General features: G+C 40.4%; 1 protein-coding gene across 3 annotated transcripts; it reads right to left on the bottom strand.

The window, feature by feature from the left end:
* Positions 1 to 292: 292 nt before the first annotated feature.
* ACOX1 (acyl-CoA oxidase 1) lies at positions 293 to 23,793 on the bottom strand. Of its 3 annotated transcripts, none has more exons than XM_031469132.2 (14): positions 23,517 to 23,793; positions 23,077 to 23,236; positions 18,736 to 18,896; positions 10,464 to 10,571; positions 8,954 to 9,073; positions 8,693 to 8,808; positions 8,083 to 8,252; positions 6,789 to 6,951; positions 6,144 to 6,334; positions 5,681 to 5,860; positions 5,430 to 5,535; positions 5,146 to 5,289; positions 4,779 to 4,985; positions 293 to 4,095 (listed from the first exon to the last, which is right to left on the bottom strand). In XM_031469132.2, the coding sequence occupies exons 1-14, from the start codon at positions 23,623 to 23,625 to the stop codon at positions 4,045 to 4,047; spliced, it is 1,986 nt and encodes a 661-aa protein (XP_031324992.1). In that variant the 5' UTR covers positions 23,626 to 23,793; the 3' UTR covers positions 293 to 4,044. The 3 variants fall into 3 exon arrangements, with proteins under 3 accessions (XP_031324992.1, XP_010997624.1, XP_031324994.1); XM_010999322.3 differs by lacking the exon at positions 18,736 to 18,896 and adding an exon at positions 12,637 to 12,797; XM_031469134.2 differs by lacking the exon at positions 23,517 to 23,793 and adding an exon at positions 12,637 to 12,797 and having other exon boundaries at positions 23,077 to 23,217.
* Positions 23,794 to 23,802: the final 9 nt, after the last annotated feature.

Genomic DNA, 23,802 nt, shown 5'->3' with positions numbered 1-23,802 from the left:
ACAAAATGTTATGATAACTCACAGAGAAAAAAATGTGACGAGTGTGTATATGTCCATGAATAACTGAAAAATTGTGAACACTGGAATTTGACACAACATTGTAAAATGATTATAAATCAATAAAAAATGTTAAAAAAAAAGTGGGGGATTGACGTGGTGAAACCACAAATTATTATGTATTTATCCCACATTCCAAAGCTTAGGGAAATAGTTGTGACCTTCGTTAAGAAAATCAAAGTTGCAAAGGTAGAGTGAAACCCAACATCACCATCTAATAAAGACATGTAACATCTTTTTGTGTTAAGATTTTATTAAGGGTTTGTCAGTTTTACAAAGGAAAAGGGGGTTAGTGGTTTGGCTTACCCGCAGGCCAAGCAGGGCTGGCGGGGCACCGCCGGATGATTCAACCATGATTCACAGACTTTCGACCCCGCGCACTTCCTGGTACTCCCATCCTCATTGACACATCCAATCAGGGATGGGTAACAATACACACTAAATATGTCTTGTCAGGTAGGAACCAACTCAAGCCACAACAGTCATAGAAAAAAAGGGAATTATACACTCCAGAGAATACAGATCATTTCCTTGAATCCACAGCAACTGGAAATTGTTTACCAAGTAGTAGTCAACAGTCTGAAGATCACACATTTGTTACCTGTGAAAACAGCTGACAGTAGTGTGGCAAAACAATTTATTTTGAGTCAGAATTCTTAAAATCATGCCCAATTTTCCATGATCTTCCTGAGATAATCAGTGACTCACTTGAATTTAAGGAAAAATCAAATCAAAAGCCTCTTGGGATCTAGGAATTTGCAGGTCTGCAACAGCGAACATCTGGTAACTCTAAAGATTTCTTAAATGTTTCTGTTTACTCCCATGGAGCACAGGAATATGTACTGAAAATTTAGTTTGGACATCTAAAAGCAAAACTCCACCAATATTTTAATATTAAAAGACATTTTAGTCACTTACAGGGTGACTTAAGTCTAATCCTCATCCTCCAGGATTATAGTAGTAAATATTCAATTAGCTGAGATGATCTCTGCATTATTTCATGAAAATGATCGAAACCTTTATCTGATTGTCAGAAGACTCAACAAAAGACTCTTGGTCTCAAGTAGAATAACCAATTTTCTGGCACTGTTCCCCTCTCCAGCTGCAGTAGCAACTGCTGTTTGAAGACAATCTATAATCCCCTCCACATACATAGTGGGTGTCAGACTGTCTGCATTTGATTTTCTTCCTTTCTAGTAAGATGGATGGAAAGAATTCAGAAAAGCGTAGGAGGAAATTTGACCAATGGTCGTCCAAAGAATTTTTGTTCCAGGAACTCGAGGATCATGAATCTAATTCCCCAGCCAAAGCCCTGCACTGAAGAAAATTCAAGAATCAAGACTGAATATGTTAACTCTAGGAACTATTAAACACCTCCAGGTATATGGAATCTGAAATTACAAGCAGTGAGTCCTCAGAAAGTACATGAACATCGTTAATGTTGCAATTAAGTGAATGTTCTGAAGATAAGCTGCTACTTAGCAGTGCTATGTTCTGAAAACAAGAACATGAAGGGCCCCACTGTGCTCTGAGGTGACTAATATCCAAACACTGAAATATACCTCAGCCTCTATCAAGTAGAGCATGATGTTGAGCTTCAAACACGTGAGGAAGAATCAACCTTCATCCGTCACAAATAGCAACATCTCTATTAAACCTCAAAGGCTTACATCAGTATCATTAGTTCTATCCATCATCATTAAAGACTAGGTTGAAATTAATCTTTGTACTCTTTGTGAAAATGGCTCACTAAAGAATCCAAGAGAACCACACTTACCTGTGGCAGTCTGGCTTTTTAGGGACAGCAAACTGGGTCTGCTGATTCCTTACGAACAGCCAACCATCTGTACTCCTGCGTGGGCAGAGCACTCACACTCTACAGTTAACGGCAGTTACGGCCAGCTCAGAGCTGTCTGCCTAGGCAGGTCTCTCTTTCCTTTTTTTGTTTTTAGTGTTACCTAAACCTGTATCTTATAATTCTTCATAAACTTACGTTTAATTATGTGGCAGTCTTTCCCTCTCGATAGTACAAATCAGTGAGATTTCATGGTATCTTTATTCTTTGATTACAATGAATAAAGTTCAAGACAAAACATTCCAATGTTAATAAAAACACTGTCAAATATCAGATTTAGTATTTAAATAAAACTCAAGGTGCTAGACGGAATAAAGCTGGCTCTAGAGTCCTCACCCTATTCAAACCTGCTTAGATCTCAGACCTCCGCAGCTGGATTAGGTGGGTGCCATTTCAAACACCCTCAGATCCTGGCCACAGGCATTCATCTGTGAATAGGACTTGGAACAGGTCAATACTAAGCAATTTTAAATTTACTCTTCGTTATTTCCCAGAATCTGAACTATTGTCAAAAGAGATTAAGAGCGCTTTTTACTTTAATCTTAACACAATTATCAATTAGTTCTCCTGGTGGAAAGATCAAGGCTTGTGTCAACAGGCAGTATTTCTTCTGCTGGACCCTGAAGACTCCTATTCCACTGGGATAAATTTTATGTCAGGTCCCAAGATAGGAATTTTATTTCCACTGAACTATACTACATTCTCAAGACTGATTCTAGAACAACCGGTTTCATGAAGATGTCACAGATATATATAAGCAGTTAACAAGTTAAAAAAAAAATCAAGTGACTTGTTTTAATTGATTTTAAGAAAAATTCATTAAGAGCTACATGTTTAGGCTTTAAATAGAGAATGATTGTGTAAATTAGATTTCAGCTGAAAGGACAATTTAGCAAGTCAGATAAAGCTCCTAGAAACATGCTGAAAATAAAGCTAGATATACAATAAGAAATAGATTCTATGGAACTTCCATTTATCCTTTAGCCAGAGTTTCAGTGATTAGATTTTCTGATCCCCAAATCAGAACACATGGTTTGTCAAAGGTTTTTTTCTGGGTGTAAGAGGCAGTAAGTGATTCTTTTATTTTTGTGATGCCAGGTACTGTAACTTCCAAGCATTTTGATGGCTTATGCTAAAATGACAGAATTTAGGAAAACTGGATAGTTTCAGAAAATTTAGTTAATATGGTCACAAAAGTTACAGTAACCGTAACTGACAGCTCTCCCTGAAGTATTTCACTAAGAAGGAACCGTGACGCTTTTTTTCTCCTTTCTTTAACATCTCTCTCAGGAGAGAGAGAGGGAGCCAGATCAAACACTGACAGGTCCCATCAGTTGCCAAAAGTTACATGTGGTGATAACTTTGCTACCTACCCCTTTCCCAAGAAGTTGGGGACAAAGGGAGTTGTAGTGCTACTAAAAGCAACAGCTTAGGGATCACTCCAAGGGGAGATCAGTTCCTAATTACATGGGACAGGGACCCTGCAGCAGCCTGTGCTGAGGAAATCCTCCTGTTGTTCCTACAGTTAGGCAGGAACAAGACATCAGAAAAGGGGGGCAAGCAGGCAGGAAACGTGTCAATGTGTCAAGTACAAACTCACGCACACTGGTTCCTGATTAGTTTCCTTCCCCAATCCCTCTTTTTCGGTCCTGCTTTTTAGCCGGGGCTCCGAGTGGGAGGACAGTTAGCAGGAAAGCTAGGAAGGGTTCTACCCTGCTTAAAAAATACCTTTGCTTAAAAACACTTGTAGATCCAGTGATCAGCAATTAAGAAGTGAAAATAATTAACTACTTAGTAGTTGAATTCTACTAGTTATCAAAAGTCATGGCCTCCTGGGATCAGCAGCATTACAAATGGAAGTCATCCTGTGTTTCTTAAAGCTTTTTCTGAATGCATCACAGGTTCTCTTTCAGTGTTAATTGCACTTGTAAAACACATCTGTTTCTTTCCTTTAATCTCTGAAATCTGTTGTTTTTTTCTTTTCATTTTTATAAAAAAGAGGAAAGGGGTCAATTTATCATTTGCTCTATAGCTTTCTGAATTTGATAAAGATTCCACGCAGATTGGTGTGACAGGTGTCAGGGGAGTCGATACAGCAGCTTTCAGAAGCAGGTCGAAGTTGTCAAGATGCTTCAGAGCTTGGACTGCAGTGACTTCAGGTGCTTGTGGTAAGATTCATGGACCTGCAGGGAAGGGAGAGAGAAAAAATTGCTGACAAGGAGTTTGCAACTTAAAACAACATACTTTTAATCAAGAAATTATCTGAATCTTATTTGGATCCTGAGTCCAAAACAAACAAACAAACAAACAAACAAACAAAACACCAAAGGGCAGGAGGTGGGGAAGAATTGAGCAAACCGGGGGTATCTGAACATTGACTGAGTAGTTTATGATATGAAAGAATTACTGTTAACTTGTTTAGGCGTGAGAATGGTATTGTGGTTATGTTTTCAAAAGAGAGCCCTTATCTTTTAGAGATACATACTGGAATATCTACAAATAAAGTTATCTGATATCTTGGATTTGTTTCTAAATAATCTGCAGCTTGGAGGCTGAGATGAAACACAACTGGCCATGAGCAGGCGGGGTTTGAAGCCCGAGGAAGGGTACGCAGGGAGGCATTAGTGTTCTATTTGTGTATGTGTTTAAAATTTTTCAGTTGTTTAAATAATCAAGGAAGTTGAAAACCTGCACTCGGCAGGAATGGCCTAGTTCCCTTCTCACCTGCTGCTCAATCAATGGAGCGACTGTCCCAAGTGCCCCTTAAGGGCATTCAAAGCTTTCACGGATGAGTCACTCTCAGGGCTTTCCTGCCTTAATATTTAAGTGAACAGTTTCAAACGGTGAAAAGACACTGTTTCTTTACCTCTGTTTTGTTCAGTGGGGACTTCTTGGCCCACTCGAACATGTTTTCATACACGTTGCCATCATAGCGGCCAAGCACAGAGCCCAGTGTCACATCCTGGAAATCAAATGCGTCAACCAGAGCAACAGCATCAGGGCGGATGGCAGTCAGCAGCTCCTTTATGCGCTCGTTCACTTGGGTGACTTGAGACTCTGTCATGATGCCCCACTAAAAGCAGCAGAACAGAAGGAGAAGTATGTTACACAGACAGAAGGATATATTTATATGCATGTATATACACCTGCACGACTATAAAGTAAACCACAATTCTTTTTCTACCAATAACTTACATACATAAATGAAAGGAGTTAAACTGAGAAATACTGACCTGAAGAAAATCCCCTGCCTTCTGACAGATTCCATACAGGGAATACAAGAGACACAAATTCCTTAAGACAGCTTGGACGGATTTCTCTTGAATTTGGGGGATTTTTTCTGAAAAGAGCTTAACTACCACATAGTGGCAATGTGCCTACATAAAAAGAAAACAGCAAAGTGTAAGAAACCTTGAAAAAGACTCAACACATGGAGAAGGGTTTCTGCACTAAGAAAACGAGGTGGGTGGTGAAGGACTGGGGCGGGGGGGATGGGGAAGAGAGAACCACCACTGACCTCACTTGCCCGAACCAGGTCAATGGACGTTAGGTTCCATGCTACCTCCTTGCTTTTTCTGTGAATGACTTCAGCTTGAAGGTTTTTCGCAGCAATTTCTACTAATCTGTCAAAAAAAAAAAAAAAAGAAAAAGAAAAAGAAAGAAAACTGGAGCTCAAGGGAGTGATCAGTGGTACCTGTGCCTTCGTCCTCTGCCATCGGGCCCTCAGCCCCCACTGCTGCCTGTCCCAGCTCCCGAGGGTGTGCTCACCTGGCTGCACGGAGTCTGTACGCTTCAGTTAGGCTGTCAGGGCTGTTGATGTCCACCACGGTCGGCCAGACTGCCACCTGCTGTGGCTGGATGCGCTGACTGGGCAGGTCATTCAAGTAGGACACCATGCCACACACCAACTTTCCTGAGTGTACCTGGTCGTAACTTTTCATCAGGAACCTAAAAATCACCAGGACACATGCTTTCACTAACTATGCTTCTTGTGAAACGGAAGTCAAACAGAGCCCTGGAAGGACTAAGCCATGGGACAGGTGCTTCATACTCACTAGAGTCTGACCATAAGATAAAAGCTGCAGGTTGGAAGGATGGAAAGCAAGAATGATATCTTTCGGGAAGAAATACAACGCAAAGAGAAAACGTGGGAAAAGGAACCAACGAAAAGGTTCCCAGAACTGGAATATTCTTAAGAACAGATCAGAGAAACGATGAGTTAGACTCTCACCTGGCTGTCTGGAGCATCATGACAGTGTTTTCTCCCTCAAAGGTGCAGGTTGGGGTAAAATTGACATAAATATTTGGAAGTCCACTGCAGTGAGAATAGCCATGCCCCCCACAGGCCATCCGACAGGCTTCGATAGCAGCGTTCGCCGTCCAGGACGTGAAGGCCTTCAGCCCGGCGGTGAGGGCATGAAGCTGCGGGGGAGGAGGCACGAGGCCGTCAGAGCATCACCCGTGGGGCTGACAGCCCGAGTTCCAACGAGAAACCCTTATCCTCACCTAACAGTACTAGTTGCTTTCAAAATCACTTGCCAGGCATGTAAACTGAAAAGCAAGGTCATCCAATTGGCCTGAAATAATAACATGCCCACACTCCCTTCTGAACTGTTCTACTTGGGGGGGGAAAAAAAGGCACCACTTACGTTCCTTTGATTAATAAATGACCAATGTGGTACAGTAATTCTGAATCTTAAAAACAAACCCACACCATCTTCACATCTGATCCATTTTCAATTAGAAAAATTTCTCTACCTTTTGAGAATATATGGATTCTTTTCAAGAAATCTCAATGTTTCACTTTCTCTGGACATTACCCAGCAGGAAATATGAATCAGAGGGTGCCCATGAGGGAACGGGACCCAACACGCACCTCTGGCAGCTCACTCAGGTCCCCCTGGCCAATGTCCTTGTTAATCCGGTGATAGGTCTCCTTCATGTATGCGCCCACAAACTGGAAGGCATAGGCGGTGGCCAGGAGGGGAAAAAGTTTGTACTGCTGGGTTTGATAATCCAAAATCTGTGGTTCTGGTTCACTAAAGTACATTAAAAAAAAAAAGAGAGAGAGAGAAAGAAAAATTAAACACCTACACAGAACTTACTGTGTGCCAGGTTCTAGTCTAAGTACTTTTCTTGGGGTGGGGGGGAGGGGGGGAGGTAGTTAGGTTTACTTACTTACCTACCTACCTACCTACCTACTTACTTACTTACTTATTTATTTATTTGTTTGTTTGTTTAATGGAGGGACTGGGGATTGAACCCAGGACCTTGTGCATGCTAAGCATGTGCTCTACCACTGGGCTATACCCACTCCCCCAGTCTAAGTACTTTGATAGATTATTTAATCTTCATAAAGACCCTGTGAGGTAACTTTTATTTTCCCTATTTTATAGATGGGGAAAATGAGAGGTTAAGAACCTGCCAGAGGTCACACAGCTAATAAGTGGCAGATCCTTGATTTAAATCTAGGCTATTTGGATAAAGAAGACCACGCTCTTAACCACCTTGTTGCGCTGCCTTAGGTGAACAGAATTTTCTAGCTGTGACGTTCATATCTTAGTCTTTCCAGTCTAAGTTTCCTTGAAAACATGGCAAGACCCATGATAACATATAGGACCAAAGTTCATTTACCTCGCAGGAGGAAGGCAATGTGAAAGGGGTCTAGATGGCTGAATAAACCATATTTTGACCACAATCTGAGAAGACCCAACACATAGAGTTAAATACTTGAAGTCTAAGAAAGTCTGCTCTTACCAATTTCTTTGAGTAAAAAAGTTACCAAGGAGCCATGCCCAAGCAATAAACCGCGTCCTTGAGCACAACAAGGAGTCAGGGTCGGCGCCACTTTCGCCATACCCGATCTGTAGTGCTTAGCGGCAGTGAGGGTTTCACACTGCCTTCAGGTTTTGAACATTTCAAAGCTCAAGTAACTTACAGAGCTGAAGTCACATTACTGTTTTTCCTAGGTTAAAAGTGACAATAAGGTGGTTATTCTCATCTTTCCACTTAAGGGAAGTCTAGGTTCTAGGTTGCAGACCCAGTACACAGCCATCCTCACTAATTTTATAGCAAATGCACCTTCTCCACACCATATCTGGGAATTCTCATATCTGAATGGGGTCAAAGTCAAGTCTTCAGCACTGAGTCCACCTCAGGCCCTCCCTTACCCTGGCTTGATTTCAGACTGGTGCCTCACGGCACTGTATCGGATGGCAATGGTGCATGCCTTAGACAGACACCGAGCGGCTTCTCCCACAAGGAAGGACCTGATGAACACCATGGTCCCGTAGGTCAGCTTGTTACTCACGGGTTTCACGTACGTGCCATCAGGCTTCACCTGGAAAAAGAACATGGCACTGATTCTTCCTTCTGTTAAACCCAAGTGGCAGTTTAGGCCAGTGGTTCTCAAAGTGTGGTCCCCAGAAAGGCAGCATCAGCGTCACCTGGAAACTTGTTGGCAAGATAAAACCTCAGTCCCCACTCTAACCTACTACATCAGAACCTCTGGGCAGGAAGCCAAGCAATCTAGGTTTTAGCCAGCCCTGCAGGTGATTCTAATGCAGATGAAAGTTGGAGACCCCCTGGCGGAGAAACCACAACATGCTCTTCATACCTTCCAACTGCTTTTGATTTCCTGGTCATGAACAAAGAGCAGTAGAAGTAAAAATTTGTTAATATCTTCTAAAAGAACAGACCCTTCTAACCCTGTGATTATCAATAGACACTGATACCCCCGTGGTTTTGACACCTCTGCTGCTACTTTCTGCCTAAATATACCTGGGCGTACTTCATCAGCATGTTTTCTCTGGGAATACGGTAATTGTCCATCTTCAGGTAGCCGTTATCCATCTCATCATAGCCAAATTTGGGGCCGATGTCTCCAACGGTAATCCCTACCACAGATGAAGGGAAAGTCACAGGTGTTTATGATCCAGAATTCTTGGCTTCCCTCCTCTTCTTTAGTTACGTGTTATACTTTTTGCAGAAGAAAGGGATTGGCTTAATTTTTCATCTTAACATCAGATGAACAATTCTAACCTGGCAGAGGCTTATGGGTCCCAAGTTCCCGAATAGGAACAATGAAGGCATGTAACCCGTAGCATTTCCCCTGAGTGATGAGCTGGGCAAGTACAATTGCATAGTTTGACGTCTTTCCAACTGCAACATCAAAGAGAACACGAGAGGGAAGTGAGCAAACGTTCTGACATTTTCAAAGGATAGAAACAAAAGCCGGGGGAAAGCATATGTTAAACATAACACTAGATTCCATCAGTAAAGTGTGTCCAGAGAGCTTTTCTTATGACAGTGCCACATCTACTTCTCAGAAAGAAATACACTTAAACAGACAGCTATTAAAATTCACTGAATTTTGGCAGAGCAATCCTTTATTTCCTTTTTTAATATATAAACTTAGATTTGTATTGATATAATTGATATATAACTATGTAAATTTAAGGTGTAAGACATTGATTTGAGAGCCAGCCTTCACTTCAAAAGACAGCTTTACTTTTCCTTCTACTTATTTCTCATTCATTTACATAAAGATAATTTCAGGATAACCATAAGAACATTAATTTAAATCACTTCCTTTTTCTCCCTTAAAGCAGGGCTTTCCAGAACAGGAGCCACTTAGCCATATGTGGCTATTTACATTTAAGTTAATCATAAGTAAACGAAATAAAGGATTCAGTCCCGAGTCAGCTAGCTACATTTCAAGTGCTCAGCAGCTTTAAGTGGCTAGTGGTTACCACACTGAACGGTGAAGACAGAGAAGATTCCATCACCGCATAAAGTACTATGGGACAGAACTCCTTTAAGAGATTTTTGGTCAGCGCCTCCAGAAATATTTAGCTTTTTTTTTTGCATGCTAGGTTTTTCCTTTTTAAATCAAAATGTAACATCACATATTAAGCTATATAATGTGAATAATGAAACCCTTCAACCACTCATGTCATCTGAAATATATATCCTAAAACAACAGCGATATTAAATAAATTCCACAGCAAAGCTATTTAGAATAAAAATTTAAAAACAACTCAAATGCTTTTCAATATGGAAATGACTAACCAAACAGGGAATACTAAATTACTGTTTTTGTGTGTTTTTTAAAAAAATTTTTGGCAGGGTAACTAGGTTTATTTATTCAGTTGTTTAGTTACTTACTTACTTATTTTAACCTAAGTACTGGGGATTGAACTCAGGATCTCATGCATGCTAAGCACACCCTCTATCACTGAGCTATATGCTCCCTCCCCTCCACGTTACTTTAAATGATGACTCTGGAAACTATGCTAACGTGTTGGAATGTTTAAATGAAAAACTAAGAAAAGCAGAGTAAGACAGCTTCCCTTTCTGAGCTTTGTAAAATGTATAAATATCTACAACATGCAACCCAAGAGAACATGAAATAGCTTAGGATAATTTAAGCCTGAAGAGCTTTTTCTATATTTCAAAATTATATTCTCATGTAAGTTCTACATCCTAAACACAATCTTACAATAATAAATCTTTAAAAGATCCAATAACTGTTAAAAAAAAGTTCACTTACGCCCACCAGGCCACCACTTGATGGAGGTCACAGTAGGACTATTGAGAATAAACTCCTGGGTTTCAGGGTCGTAAGTGGCTGTGGTTTCCAAGCCTCGAAGGTGAGTTCCTAAGGAAATGAATTACACTTACTTCAGACAGAATATGGGAAAAACAGGTACAGGGTCAAATTTCCCACCCAGCCCTCTAAAGCAATAGTATCTCAGAGACCAACAAAACCTAACATCAACAAAACATCTGTAGATGAGTGACAAATGGTTGATAACCAAGACACAGAATTTCCTATGCTCAAATCAGAAGTTCCTGTTCAGTTGGAAGTACAAATGTCAAGCATGTTCCATTTCTGCACTTGACTGAGTGCACCTCTATGGCAATGGATACATAACATTTATTGAGATCAACCAATAGAAAATGTACAGGCAGCTTAGAATCAGTTTCATAAGATCACAGGATATTAACTGCACAGGGACATTAACAGCCCTTTTAAATGCATCTCTAAGTTGTTAGAGTTGCCAATTTCAACTCATTGGTATTGTGTCTACCAGACCAATTCAACATTCTGGAATTTTGTCACAACAAAGAATAACACGTGTCAGGAAGAGATTTTAGCTGAAGTTCTTGTAAATTGAGAGTTCATTTCAACAATGAACGCTAGAAACGAAAAGAGAGAGCTTAAAAAGTTATAACCATTACAGGGAAAAAGACCTGGAACAGGGATTTTTTTTTTTTAATCTTCTGTAAGTCCAATAATAAAGTCTGAGCTCACCCTGCATTCTTGCAATGCTAGGCTTAACTCAGTCCTGGCTGGTTCACTAGTGTGACTAGAAGACTTCCCGACTTCATGTTTACTGGAGATGGACAGGGATTTATGTTTTAAATGTTAATACAAATGTGCCAAAATTCTTTGAAAAGAGTTACAGAAAAATGTTCTAAGTGACACAACCCTAGAAATACTATTCTGAAGTCAATTCTGAGACCCTTTTACCAAACTGCTTTGATAACGCAGATCTCATTAAACACAAACTGTGAGACATTTAGAAACCTCCAGGCTAAGTAACAGAACGGCCAGTTGATGTGTGATCCACAACCTTCCTCTGTGTGGGAGTCAAGGAACCAGACACTGAGACTCCTTTCATCAAAGAAGAAACTTTTATAGAAAACGAGGTAGCATATTAAACAGAGCAGGTAATGAAAATGTTCAAAGGCACAATTGGACCAACTAATATTCCCTTTGGAAAAATCCTGTAAACTACCCCTCAGCACCAGAACTGAAAGCCAACCAAATTAAGCAACCAAATTAAGATGAAGTTGTACAGAAATAAGGAGCAAATGGCACATATACACTAGGACAGTTGTTTTAAAACCTCTGAGTAGGAAAAGAGAAGCCAGAAGTAAATGAATGGCCAACAGATACCAATACAGAACAGATGCTAAGAGGACCAGCCACCATCTCCAGCCCCATCCAGTTCACCGGAAAAGGTAGGTGCGGAATAGAAAGAGAAAAGAAAGGCAGTTGCACACAGTGCGGAATCAGCTGCCTAGAAGTACTGCTTCCCTAATTTTTCGCCTAGAAGTACTGCTTCCCTTATTTTTCTAAACTCTGGCCAAGCCACCTTCAGAACTTTACTGAATTTACTGAATCAAGGCACGGACAATGTCAAGGGACAAAATGCTGCACGTTTTGGTTACATAAGCCACTCATCTCCCTCCAGCAAGTCAAAGAGAACACAGACTATTAATTTGTGGTTCTTCTGGAATTTGTACAAGCTCATTAAGGTATCCATAGCAGAGGTAATCAGATAGTAACGAGGAAAAAGAGATGGGTGCAGATTCTACATGCACACAAATTCTATATAACTTCAGTGAACTGCAAAAACTGCTTAGTAAATAAAGTCTGACATGGAATTCTTGACCTTCTGAAGGGGAACCATGAACAGATAATCAGCAAGTCTGTGATAATATGACCTTTCATTTCCACCCACCAGAGCACTGTCTAAGTCAAGACTTTCAAGTGTGGAAAACCTTGCCTCTACAGAAAAGACTGCATTTAAGCAGATTGTACACAGCACGTGGAGATGCCACCACTGACACGTGGCGGGGGCGTAGGGGCACTCCAGGCCCCCTAAGCTCGCAGAGCCCCGCCCAGCCCAGAAGGTAGACTGAATGCACCGTACCATGACCCATCTCTGTCTGGGCATAAGTGCCAATGATCTCCAAGTTCCAGGCGGGCATGAAGAAGCGCTCCTGCTGCTCCTCGGTCGCCTGGTGAAGCAAGGTGGGCAGGAACATGCCCAAGTGAAGATCCAGAGGCCCAGGCTGCCCTCGCTGCACAAAGCTTTGAAGAAATACCAAGGATGGGGATTTGAGAGAAGAGTCATCAGGGATGAGAGAATCAGCAATTTGTACAAACAGAGCAAGGGAAGGAGAAAAAACCCTGTAAGTATGAATTAGTTGAGTGGACTTTACTATGGATGGGAGCACTGCCCCTTTCTGTATTACTTTATAACTCTTGGCAATTTCCACTTTTCTTACATTGGCAAGAAGTGTTTGGCCACTGATTCCAAAGCCTGTGCAGCACAAAGCCACACAAGCACGGCAGAGGATTCCAGCTTTGCAATCAAAGCAACTGAAAAACGTGAAGAGGCTAGATGGAATGGAGAAGCTGAGTTGCACGATGACTTATTTACGTTAATGGAAAGTGGAGACCAGAGTTGCTCTCTCAGGTGAAAGTTCCTCCAGGATCCAATTTCAATAATGCTTCTAGGCTGGAACCTTTCCTGTTTGTCCACAAAACATCCAGCATTAGTCCACATTCCTCACATAACTCTGGTCATTTCATTCAGAGCCATCAAATATTCAGCCTCATGCTACTGAACCAGTTTAATACAAAAAGTGACAGTGCTCCTAATCCCAATAATTAATTTCAGAAATAAAAAGACATGTGATTTTTAGTGAAGACCACAATATATACAAACACCAGATTCATGCATAATAAGCCCTCCATTACAATTACATGGGAATTACCACTAATAATAAACACGTTAGTTGTCATTTATTTATTTATTTATTTAATTTATAGTTGTCATTTATAATCCACTTCCTAAATTCATTCTTTTTCCATTTAAAACCTGCAGGTTCCTAAGGCATTTATTTCTAATAGGAAATAGTTCTATATGCTTTCTATATTCCTTTGTAATTTTGCACGTTCTTGGCATTTTATTAACTTCTAGCTCTAAATTAATCAACTCTATATTGCTCTTACTGTTCTCTTTAGTTATCTTAGAAATAAGCCTAAACATTTCAGTTTCAAAAATCTGTTCCACATGAGGAGGAGCATAATTAGGGCAGAGTGCTCAGGTGCGGGGGATCTGTGACGTCGTCCTCCCCCCCCTCCGGGGGGGGGCTGGGCGGGGCTTTCAGCTAACCAGTGAAATAAAAACCAAAGAATGCACGACTAACTTCCTCATTTTACAAAGAAATTCAAGCTGAGATGAGTTGAGCGTCTTCAGGTCAAAAAGATAATGGCAATAAAGGACAAGAATCTCATTGGCTCATTCTGTCTCCTAGTGCAACCTGGGCCGAGGACAATGACGAGGACACTAGGATGACTTTCGGACACTACAGCTAGACTTGGAGATGTCAAAGTGGAAATCCTGTAAGATGTTACCTCCGGTGGAAACTGGGTGAAAGGTCCACGGAACGTCTCCATGCTATTTTTGCAACTTCCTATGAATCTATAATCATTTCAAAATAAAAAGCTAAACATAACAAAACCAAACCAAAACCCAGCAGCAATCCCTGGAAAAAGGTATTCATGGGATGAGAGAGTATCTCTCCCTCACAAATAGGAAAACCAACTGTCCTGTTTTGTATTGGGGAAAAATGGTGTTGCCCAGAGCACGCTTAGTAAGGCAGGTGTAACACTACCACAGCCAGACACTGTTTTGAAACTGAAAAATGTTTTCAGGAGAAAAAGGTCTCTTGTGACTAGGATAAGGATTATTCAGAAGTGGATGAAATGAAGAAATATTACAAGGAGAAAGTGACCTGGATAGTTTTTGACTTGAATCAAATATTTGTTGCAATCTTTATGCATGATAAAGATCATATACTATTTAAAAATAATTTTAAAATTGCAACACATCATCATTTTACTTGCTAAAGAGCTAGGATTAATTCTCTTAAAACCATAACACCAAAAGGCCTTTCCAGTCTCTTCTATGTTATACAGGGCTGGAAAGGCTCCAGTCAACTGAGGACAAAATGATTAGGTTAATAATACATAAGAAAGGAAGAAATCAACATAGCACCTCCATGGGCAGTATGATTATAATTCTAGGAAATCAACCACAACAAAACACCATCAATAATAAATGAATTTAGAAAAGTTGTACGCTATAAGGAAAAAAAAACCACTTCATTCTTATCCATGAAAACTATTCAAATAGAAGCACCAGTATAGAGAAAGGTGATTTATAACAGCAACAAAATATTTTAAAAATCTGTTAAGTAATTTAGCTCAGGATATTAAAGATTTAATTAGGAAAAAGCATAAATACTTACTAGGATGAATAAAAGAAGATATGGATAACAGGAAAGAAATTGCTAATTCTTGGCTGAGAGGACTAAATAAAATGAGTACCTCCCAAGAAAATACAGGGGCTTAATGCAACATGAGTTTTAAATTCTAATAGAATATGTTTTAGAACTTGGCAAATTAAGATCAGAATTCATCTGAAGAATAATTGCGCAAGATCACTGAATACCTATATCCTGAAACATAACAACAGTAGGCTTATCCCATCAGATTTTTAAATGTCTTAAAAAGCAACAACGAGCCTAAGTTTATGATGTTAGGAGAAAAAGAATGAAACAAATCCATGTAATATACTTAAGGTTCCAGAAATAAATTGGAACTATCACAAAACTCTAAGATGAACCAGAAAGAACGCAACAAGGAGGAGGGGCTTACCAGTTAATAAACATAAAAGCAGTATGGGATTCACTCATCACTCAGTATCACACACAAGTCAAAGCATTAAACACAAATCAAACAAAAAAAGGAATAAAATAGAAGATAATTATCAAAGATATGAGAAGGATACTTTGGATATATAAGGCCAAAACGTTTTAAACAGAGGCAACAGGAAAAACACTGGAAGGGCACAATGTAATCTTACAAGATCAATATGCAAAGTCTGTTTATTCAGTACTCGAAGGAGAAAAACCCAGTTTATAAATAGGAAATGCAGACAGTAAGTCAAAACGTGTAACGTCCAGACTCACTAGTGCTGGAAAATTAAAACTTTAACTCTTAGGTATATATTAAAGCAGGAAGAAAAAAATAACAAAGTAACAGTGTCGACGGGGCTATGGAGACACAAGTGCACTAGTAAGTTGATAAACAGACCAAAACTCGTTCGGATTTTGCACCACCAAAAGCTAGAAAGTGTTCATTCCCTTAAAACTTAATAATTCACTTCTGAGATATTCCAAAGGCATAATCCAAAGAACACAGTTTTTGTAAAGAAGTTTATATTGTTATTAATAACAGTGGGGAAATGAGAATACCCAGGGAGCAAGTGTCACAAAGTCCAACAGGGAAGAGAATCACCCCGGGAAAAAGAGGATAGGAGACTCTCTGAGAGACAGAGCAGTGAGGATACAGGGAGAGAAAGATTAGTGACTTACAAAATCAAGTTTACTATTTATTTTTCAAGTTTCGAAGAAGGAAAGGTGCATTATCTCATATTTGAGTATTAGTGATGGGAATTTGCAAAGATCCTGCACCATCTTCGAGGATGATGACTGAACTACATAAGCTCTATTTTCCAGAAGAAGAAGAAAGAAGGAAGAAGGAGAAGGAGGAGAAAGAAGAAGGGAGAAAGGAGGAAGGAGGAAGGAGAAGAAGAGGAAGAAGAAGAGGAAGAAGAGGAGGAAGAGGAGGAAGAGGAGGAAAAGAAGAAGAAGAAGAAGAAGAAGGAGGAGGAGGAGGAGGAGGAGGAGGAGGAGAAGAAGAAGAAGAAGAAGAAGCAGCAGCAGCAGCAGCAGAAGCAGCAGCAGCAGAAGAAGAAGCAGCAGAAGAAGAAGCAGCAGCAGCAGCAGCAGAAGCAGCAGCAGCAGAAGCAGCAGAAGCAGAAGCAGCAAGAAGAAGCAGCAAGAAGAAGCAGCAAGAAGCAAGAATCCCTATTAAGTTGCCATAACTTGAAATGGTCAAATATGTGTGAAGACCAAACATACTATCTCCTTTGTGACCTGGGGAAAGGTATGGTCAGGATGACTAACCCTGGACCATGTTCCAGACTTTCCCATTAACACCCAGGGAGACAGCGTCCTCCTTGACCCAGGCCTCTGTCTTTGCTCACAGACTCACAGACTCACAGACCAAGTGTGTGCGGGGCTCGTATGCTGATACAGACAGGTGTGTATTTAAAGGCGGGAAGACACATTCTAAAGGGAAAAGGAAAAAAACTGGTGACCTAGACTTTTTGCCGGTGGTTGCATTTTAAGATTTTTGAGCGTTCTGGAACAAGCCCGAGCAATTTTGAGTCTCTTCACTTCTAAGTGGCTCTCTAGAGGTGAAAGAAACCTAAACTGAACGTTACAGCCAATTCTGTGGAACTCTCTAGATAATCATTGCTGACCAATCAATGATCCAAAGTCTTTATAAACAGTCAATCTTTACCCTGTGCAAGCTGCTCTCCTACCAACCCCTCTGACGCTGCAGTACTTTTCACAGATTCTACATAAGATTATACCATCACACGACGCAAATTAACCAACAAACTGACTAGCTTCTCTGGAAAAGAATAGCAGGCAGCAAAACACAACTAATGTGAACTGACAAAGTTCCAGCAAGAAACAAGACCTCATCTTAAAATTCTGTTTCTCTAAATAAACTACAGAGATTAAGATAAAGTTGTTTGAATGCAAGAAAACATTCGAAAACTGGAAGCAGTAAGGGAAAGGAAACTCTAAGAAACACAAACTCGCCCAGAGCAACACAGGACCTTCGTGGAATATTCTGGGCTCCTCAAACAAGTAAAGTTCAAGTCTTCATTTCTTCCTCTCTTCCTTCCAGTATATATTTGGAATGTACTTTACAAATAAAAGCAGGATTAGACCAACAAGAGATACACATGTTAGACTTGTTTAGCCTCGGAAGAATTTATACCTTATGTTTCCTATGAACAACCTGACCGTTAAAGTCAAATAAATTCAATGATGAATACTAAAACCAAAAAAGGGTTCTGTACCACAAAGTTATTTCAAGATTACAAGATACCCAAATGTACCCCGAGGGAGAACGGACTATACAAATGTTATCTTCCTTCAGGTTTGTTATCTCAGGATCAGCCATCCTGAAGCCAGTTTTGGAGGTTTGGCAGGGTGTTTATATTACAACAACATGACCAGAATTGCAGTGCCCACAGGCATTACAATAAAGAACATTTCTTTAAACCAATTCACAAAACAAAAGCACCAAATCAAACACAAAAATGAAGCTTTTCTGATATTTGCGTGCTTTTCTCATTCCCTTTCTTTACTTTCTTTTATGACATGATGGAACCATTATGATAATTAGGAATGAGATTGGGCAGCTCATATTCAAGATACTCAAACCTGTCAATGGCCTTGTCTATGAAAACAAACCTATTTCACAAGACCAAACACAAGACTTGTTGAAAGTAGCCAGGCTTTTAGGAACAATTTAACCAAGAATTATGGACAATACAAGGACCACGGACATGCACAGAAAAATGAGTAAAAAGAAATGAAGAAGAGTCATGGACTTTTTCCAAACCACCTTCTAACCTTGCTAGTGAGCAATCAAAGAGTAAGACATTTATCAGCTCTAACCCTCTGCCTCCATTAAAATCCACACCTTTAACTTCCTTAAAGCAGAGGAGCATCTTCTGGATGAGGCATTAACCCTCTTAAGAATATCCAACTAAGTCTTTCATCAGACACCAACACAATGGGTCGTTTTGCCACATTTTCCACCCCACCTTTCCAAACTGCCCAAAAACCATTTTGATGGTAAAAGGCTTTACAAAGGTAACAATGACAGATGTTTCAGGCTACAGTCTTGGACCAGTTTATGGGGGAAAATAAACTGTAAGAAAAGAGGCTGAACTTAAGTTTTAACAATTCAAAAATAAAATCCCAAACGTGTAGCAGCAGGTGAAAAAAAAAAAAATCCAATGCCAGGAGTCATTTGTTAACTGGAGTCCTGAGGTGGGTTACCTACTGACCCTCGAACATAGACTAACCGTGGCCCAGTTCCGTCTGGGCGTAGGTGCCAATTATCTCGAGTCGTTGGGATGAGAGCAGCCATTTCTCTTGCTGAGCAGTGGTGCCCTGATTCAGCAAGGTGGGAATAAACATGGAGTAATTGAGGCCCACGGGTTCCACAAAATTGACCAAATGCAGTCTACGGGAGAGAAAAGAAAAGGAGCTCAGCCTCACTCTGGGAACTGCAGTCGCCACCTGTCTTGCCAGACAGCCTTGGCCCTCAGGGAGAAGGTCAGGAAAGTTTAACCCAACTTCTTATGAAATGAGGAGTGATAGTTACCATTTACTACCTAAAACAAACAAACAAACAACAACAAACCAACAGCAGAAGCTAGCCGTGTCTCTTCTCCCCCTAGTCATTTCAGGGTCAGAATTCTGAGTTTTATACATAATCCGGGAAGCAAATTCTACCCATGTTTTAGCCTCAAACCTCTCTTATTATTTTGTTGGTGTTATTTGTTGGTTTGATTTTTGGGATAGTGTGTTTGTTTGTGCTTTATTTTCAGGTTTTACTTGTTTTGAAAAGCAAAAGGAACTCTATGGAACACTTATCTGTTGAGCTATTAACAAAACATCCTAAAGAATAATAATTTAAACTATCTTTCCCTAGTAACTGAAGCAAATGTCCAGGGTGGTACATATACACCCCGGGGTCATAGCACAATCTCTGTAGGTCTTCAGAGCTTAGAGATGGGTAAGTAGGTAATACAAGCATGTTAAAAATTTATCACAAATGATCTTTGAACATTATTGCAGATTAAGGGATCTCTAATCATAATGAAATTCAGTCTTCAACTGTTTCCTCATAGAGTTTGTGAAATAGTCAAAATATGCATTATAGACACTACTCAGCCTTGGCTACGCTGTGTTATAGCTTTTATAAGGGTCCATTTTTTCCTGTCTATATAAAGAGCTTAAGGTACAAAATAAGTATTATGTAACTGACCTTCATGACTTTTCAAGGGGTGGCTAGGAAGCACCAGTTTATCCTGACCCACACAACAAAAAGACCATGAATTAAGGGCAACAGGGTGTAGGCTGCCAGTGCTCTTCTGGGGAGGCCCTGAAACCAACCCACCTTTCAAGGGTACTGGGGACAGATTCAAACCTCTAAGGATTGCCTGGACTAGCTACCATCAAAAATGCTTTTTAACCCTGAGGGTCTATGATTTTTACACCAATATCAAATGTTAATTTTAACTGAACAGAGAGAAGGCGGGGGCGGGGGGAGGCACAGCAACTGAAGTGGTGAGTTAGCTTCCAAGTAGCTCGGACTGGCCGCCACTTCCTGCTGCTGCACTTCACAAAGCACACCCATCTCACTTAAGTAGGATAATGAGGTAAATGTGGAAGCTGGTCTCTCAAAGGTACAGGCACCACAGCACTCCCCAACAGCCATGCTTTACTAAAACAGGAAATGAACCCACAAGTATTTCTGAGAAATAAAAGCAGTAATTCAGGTACTGAAAGGAGTGGCAAAATATGATACTCCCATTCCCTTGAGGGAACGGAGGAGGCTCTGGGTTTATATAATGATGGCACAAAATAATTAATTCTAGGAAGCTGAGAGGGAAAAATATGTGACACAAAATAAAGACCGTCAATTACTTATGTTCTTAATAAACATACTGAGTTCTTTTTTGAGGCCACCTGCAAGTCAACTCAAGAACAAACCATGAGAGGTTGCTTTTTAAGTTATGTTTAACCCCTCCTGAAGATGCTTTTCAGGGAACCAGCTTTAAAAACTTATTAAGGAGGATTGGGGGAGGGTATAGCTGAATGGTAAAACGCATGCTTAGCATGCATGAGGTCCTGGGTTCAATCCCCAGTACCTCCATTAAAAATAAATAAGTACATAAATACATAAATAAATAAACCTAATTACCTCCTTCCCAAAATAAACTTTTTAATAAATAAAAAATAGAAAAAAGGATCAACAACAAAACACAAAAACCTGACGATTAAAAAAACCATGATTGGTTCTCATTGGAATTTTAAATTACTTTTAAGAACATTTTATAGCTTCTTCATAGCAAACAGTGTAGTTAAAAGACAAAATTACAGGAGAGGAGATCAGAAAAACAACTTTTATATTCCCCAGACAGCAAGGTCTTATTTTCTCGAGGAACAGAGAAAAGAGTTCTTCACTGCTCAAGTTGAGAAATCTCAAAGTACTTGACTAATATTTCAGTCAACGTCAAAAGAGTCTCATGAGTTTTACTTTGTGACAGGAGAAATGGATGTAAAAGAGATCAACAAATGCACAAAATCCCCAGAAAGAGAAATATTACTGTATTTCATGAATTCCAGCATCCCTCTCTCCCTCCCCGGCAATTTTAGCATTTAAGAAATCTGATGCGTCTCACAATTAATGGTACAGCAGTGTTAACGGTTAGTGATACATACAACTTGGGTGTGAGTGACAATGGATGGCGTTCAGTTAACTGCCAAGACTAAGGGTCAAGCACCTTCTCTAACATAAGTGGGTATCCCTGTCATATCCCAGAAATACTGGAAGGATGTCAAAGGGTGTCCCAAGGTCTGTACTTTGTATTTCTCAAACAGCAAGGTCTGTGTCATAAAAAATGACACACAAAACAGCTGGTTGGTGTCCACTGATCTTTAACTCACAGCGAGGACTTTGTTCTAATTCACTGTGACTTCGCTAGAGTCACGTTATACAATACGAACCACCATAGATTATGAAATCTTCGAAGCAACTCAGAAACACTGCATCAGTCACTTAAAGGTAAAACAAGACACACCTCCTCTATGTATGTTCATGTATAACTGAAAAATTGTGTTCTACACTGGAAATTGACACAACATTGTAAAATGACTGTAACGCAATAAAAGAAAGTAAAAAAAACACAAAACCCCACACCTTCTCTTTCATGTTTTAAGGAAGAGTAAAATCACACTAATTTTTAAAGTTCACAAAACCAACTCAGGTCAATCAGAAACAGAATCCACTAGGAGTTACTCTACCTCAACATCCTTACAGCCCTGAGTTACAAACTTGAAAAAAAAAAAAAAAGCATTCAGAAGTTAGTAAATATTCTGATTTGGGCTACTAAAAATAAATCCTATTTTTACAAGTAAAATGGAAAGGAATTCTGAGTGTGGTCCTAAGGGTCAGAGTAAATCATTTCCTCTTGACAGTAATAACCTGCTTAAATTGAAAATAGATACCAAATGTCTTAGAGGCAGTAGTAAAAGGGAGCAATGACTATTGCTACATAAATGCAGAACTTGTAACATGTTTCATTTTTTAATGGCTCTTTAATATACACCATTCATATTATTTATTCTTGTTTTTGTTTGTTGGTTTTTTTTTTTGCAGGAGGGTATTCAGTTTGTTTGTTTGTTTGTTTGTTTATTTATTTATTTATTTATTTATTTAATTTTAATGGAGGTACTAGGGATTGAACCCAGGACCGCATGCAAGCTAGGTATGTACTCTACCATTGAGTTACACCCTCCCCCCTCATTTACTCTTTATTGATGGAAATATTGGAATTTTTCTAAAATGTAGACACCTAAAACAGGAAATGTCCAGGAATCAATGAGAAGCCTAAGATATGCTAGAGGCCAAAGGAAATCGAGTACTAAGATCACGTACTCTTACAGTGTTTATTTAGATAAAGGCAAAAAAAAAAAAAGTGTTTTATTTCTAATTAAAAAACAGAACAAAAAGCAGATGGTCTGAAAAAAGGACATACTCTTTTCAGCAGTAGGACTAAGGTATGTTTTTACGAGGTCTCACACGCACATGAGAGCCTTTTAAACACTGTCACCAGATTCAACAATGCTAGGTTCTCAGAATACTTTACATTGATTCTGAGGTTTGAATAAAGTTCTTCTTCACTTACCCACATTTTCCATTATTTTAGACGCAAGATCTATATTACCATATGAAAATACAATCTGTTACTGCTCCAGAACACTTAAGTGTTTGGTTTTTGCAACGGAAAAAAATCTTTCCGAATTCAGGCAGGGTTTGGCAGGCCTCCTTCTTACAAAGAGCAAAGTCATTCTGCATTTAAATCATTCAAAACTAAGACGTCTGGATCGAATCTGTATAATTCTGGAGAATGAAAATTACAGCATCTCCATTGAAAGCCTTCTACAAACGTCACTTAAGCCTTTAAAAAGCTTAAATGCAAAGGTAAACATTTTCCACATACACGTAACTTTAAAATGGTGTAAAAACATGCCAATTTGAGTCTTCAAACACCAAACACGATGAAAAAGGCCACCACAGATTGCGGATTTAAAGTCTGGGCTTAGGCACTTGATCTAAGCTAAGGCATACCTACTTTTTAAACCACATGATTTCATCAGGGTCTGCGATGCCAAACTTCCTCATCTTCTCCACCGTGGTGGCGCTCTTCCTAACAGCCACTTCATAACGCTGGCTACGAGTGAGGAAGTTCAAGTCTTCATGCTGGAAGTCTGGGTCTTTCAGAATCAAGTTCTCTAGAGGGGAGTTAAAGGGTATCAAGAGGAAGACAGAAATTCAGGGTTCCGTTACAGCTCCCTGGATCACAGCTGGTTTCAGTACTTGGGCACAGATTTCTCCTCGAGATGGGCGCGCCTCCCTTCCCGGCCACAAGCCGCCCCTGGAAACGGGAGTCCCATCTCCCCTAAAGCTGGGCCAGAGGCTGCGGCCTACGCCCCACAGGGCCCCCCGATTCCTCCCAGAGGGAGTCTCCAGCTTTGCTCGGGGAAGGAAGGAAGCCCTGCTCGCCGCCCTCACCAATCTCTCGGCGGCGCCGGGTGTTCTCGGGGCTGCCGTCCAGGACGTGCGTGAGCAGCTCCGGGTTGAAGCTGGCGGCGGCCCGCTCCTTCCGCAGGTCCTGGTTCATGGTGACGGCCAGCAGAAGCAGGGGAGACCGACGAGGCGAAGACGGCGGGGGCTGCTGCAGCGACCACGACTGTCTGCACCGCCAGCGCGAGCCGGGCCCTAAGAGCCACCCCAGGGCAGCGCGAGTCCCCGCCCCCGCTCGCCTCGGCCCGCCCCGGCCCTCTCCGGCCCAGCCCTT

Source organism: Camelus dromedarius, chromosome 16, assembly GCF_036321535.1.
Source record: "Camelus dromedarius isolate mCamDro1 chromosome 16, mCamDro1.pat, whole genome shotgun sequence".
NCBI lineage: Eukaryota > Metazoa > Chordata > Mammalia > Artiodactyla > Camelidae > Camelus > Camelus dromedarius.
This window is presented reverse-complemented; position numbering and strand designations above follow the sequence as displayed.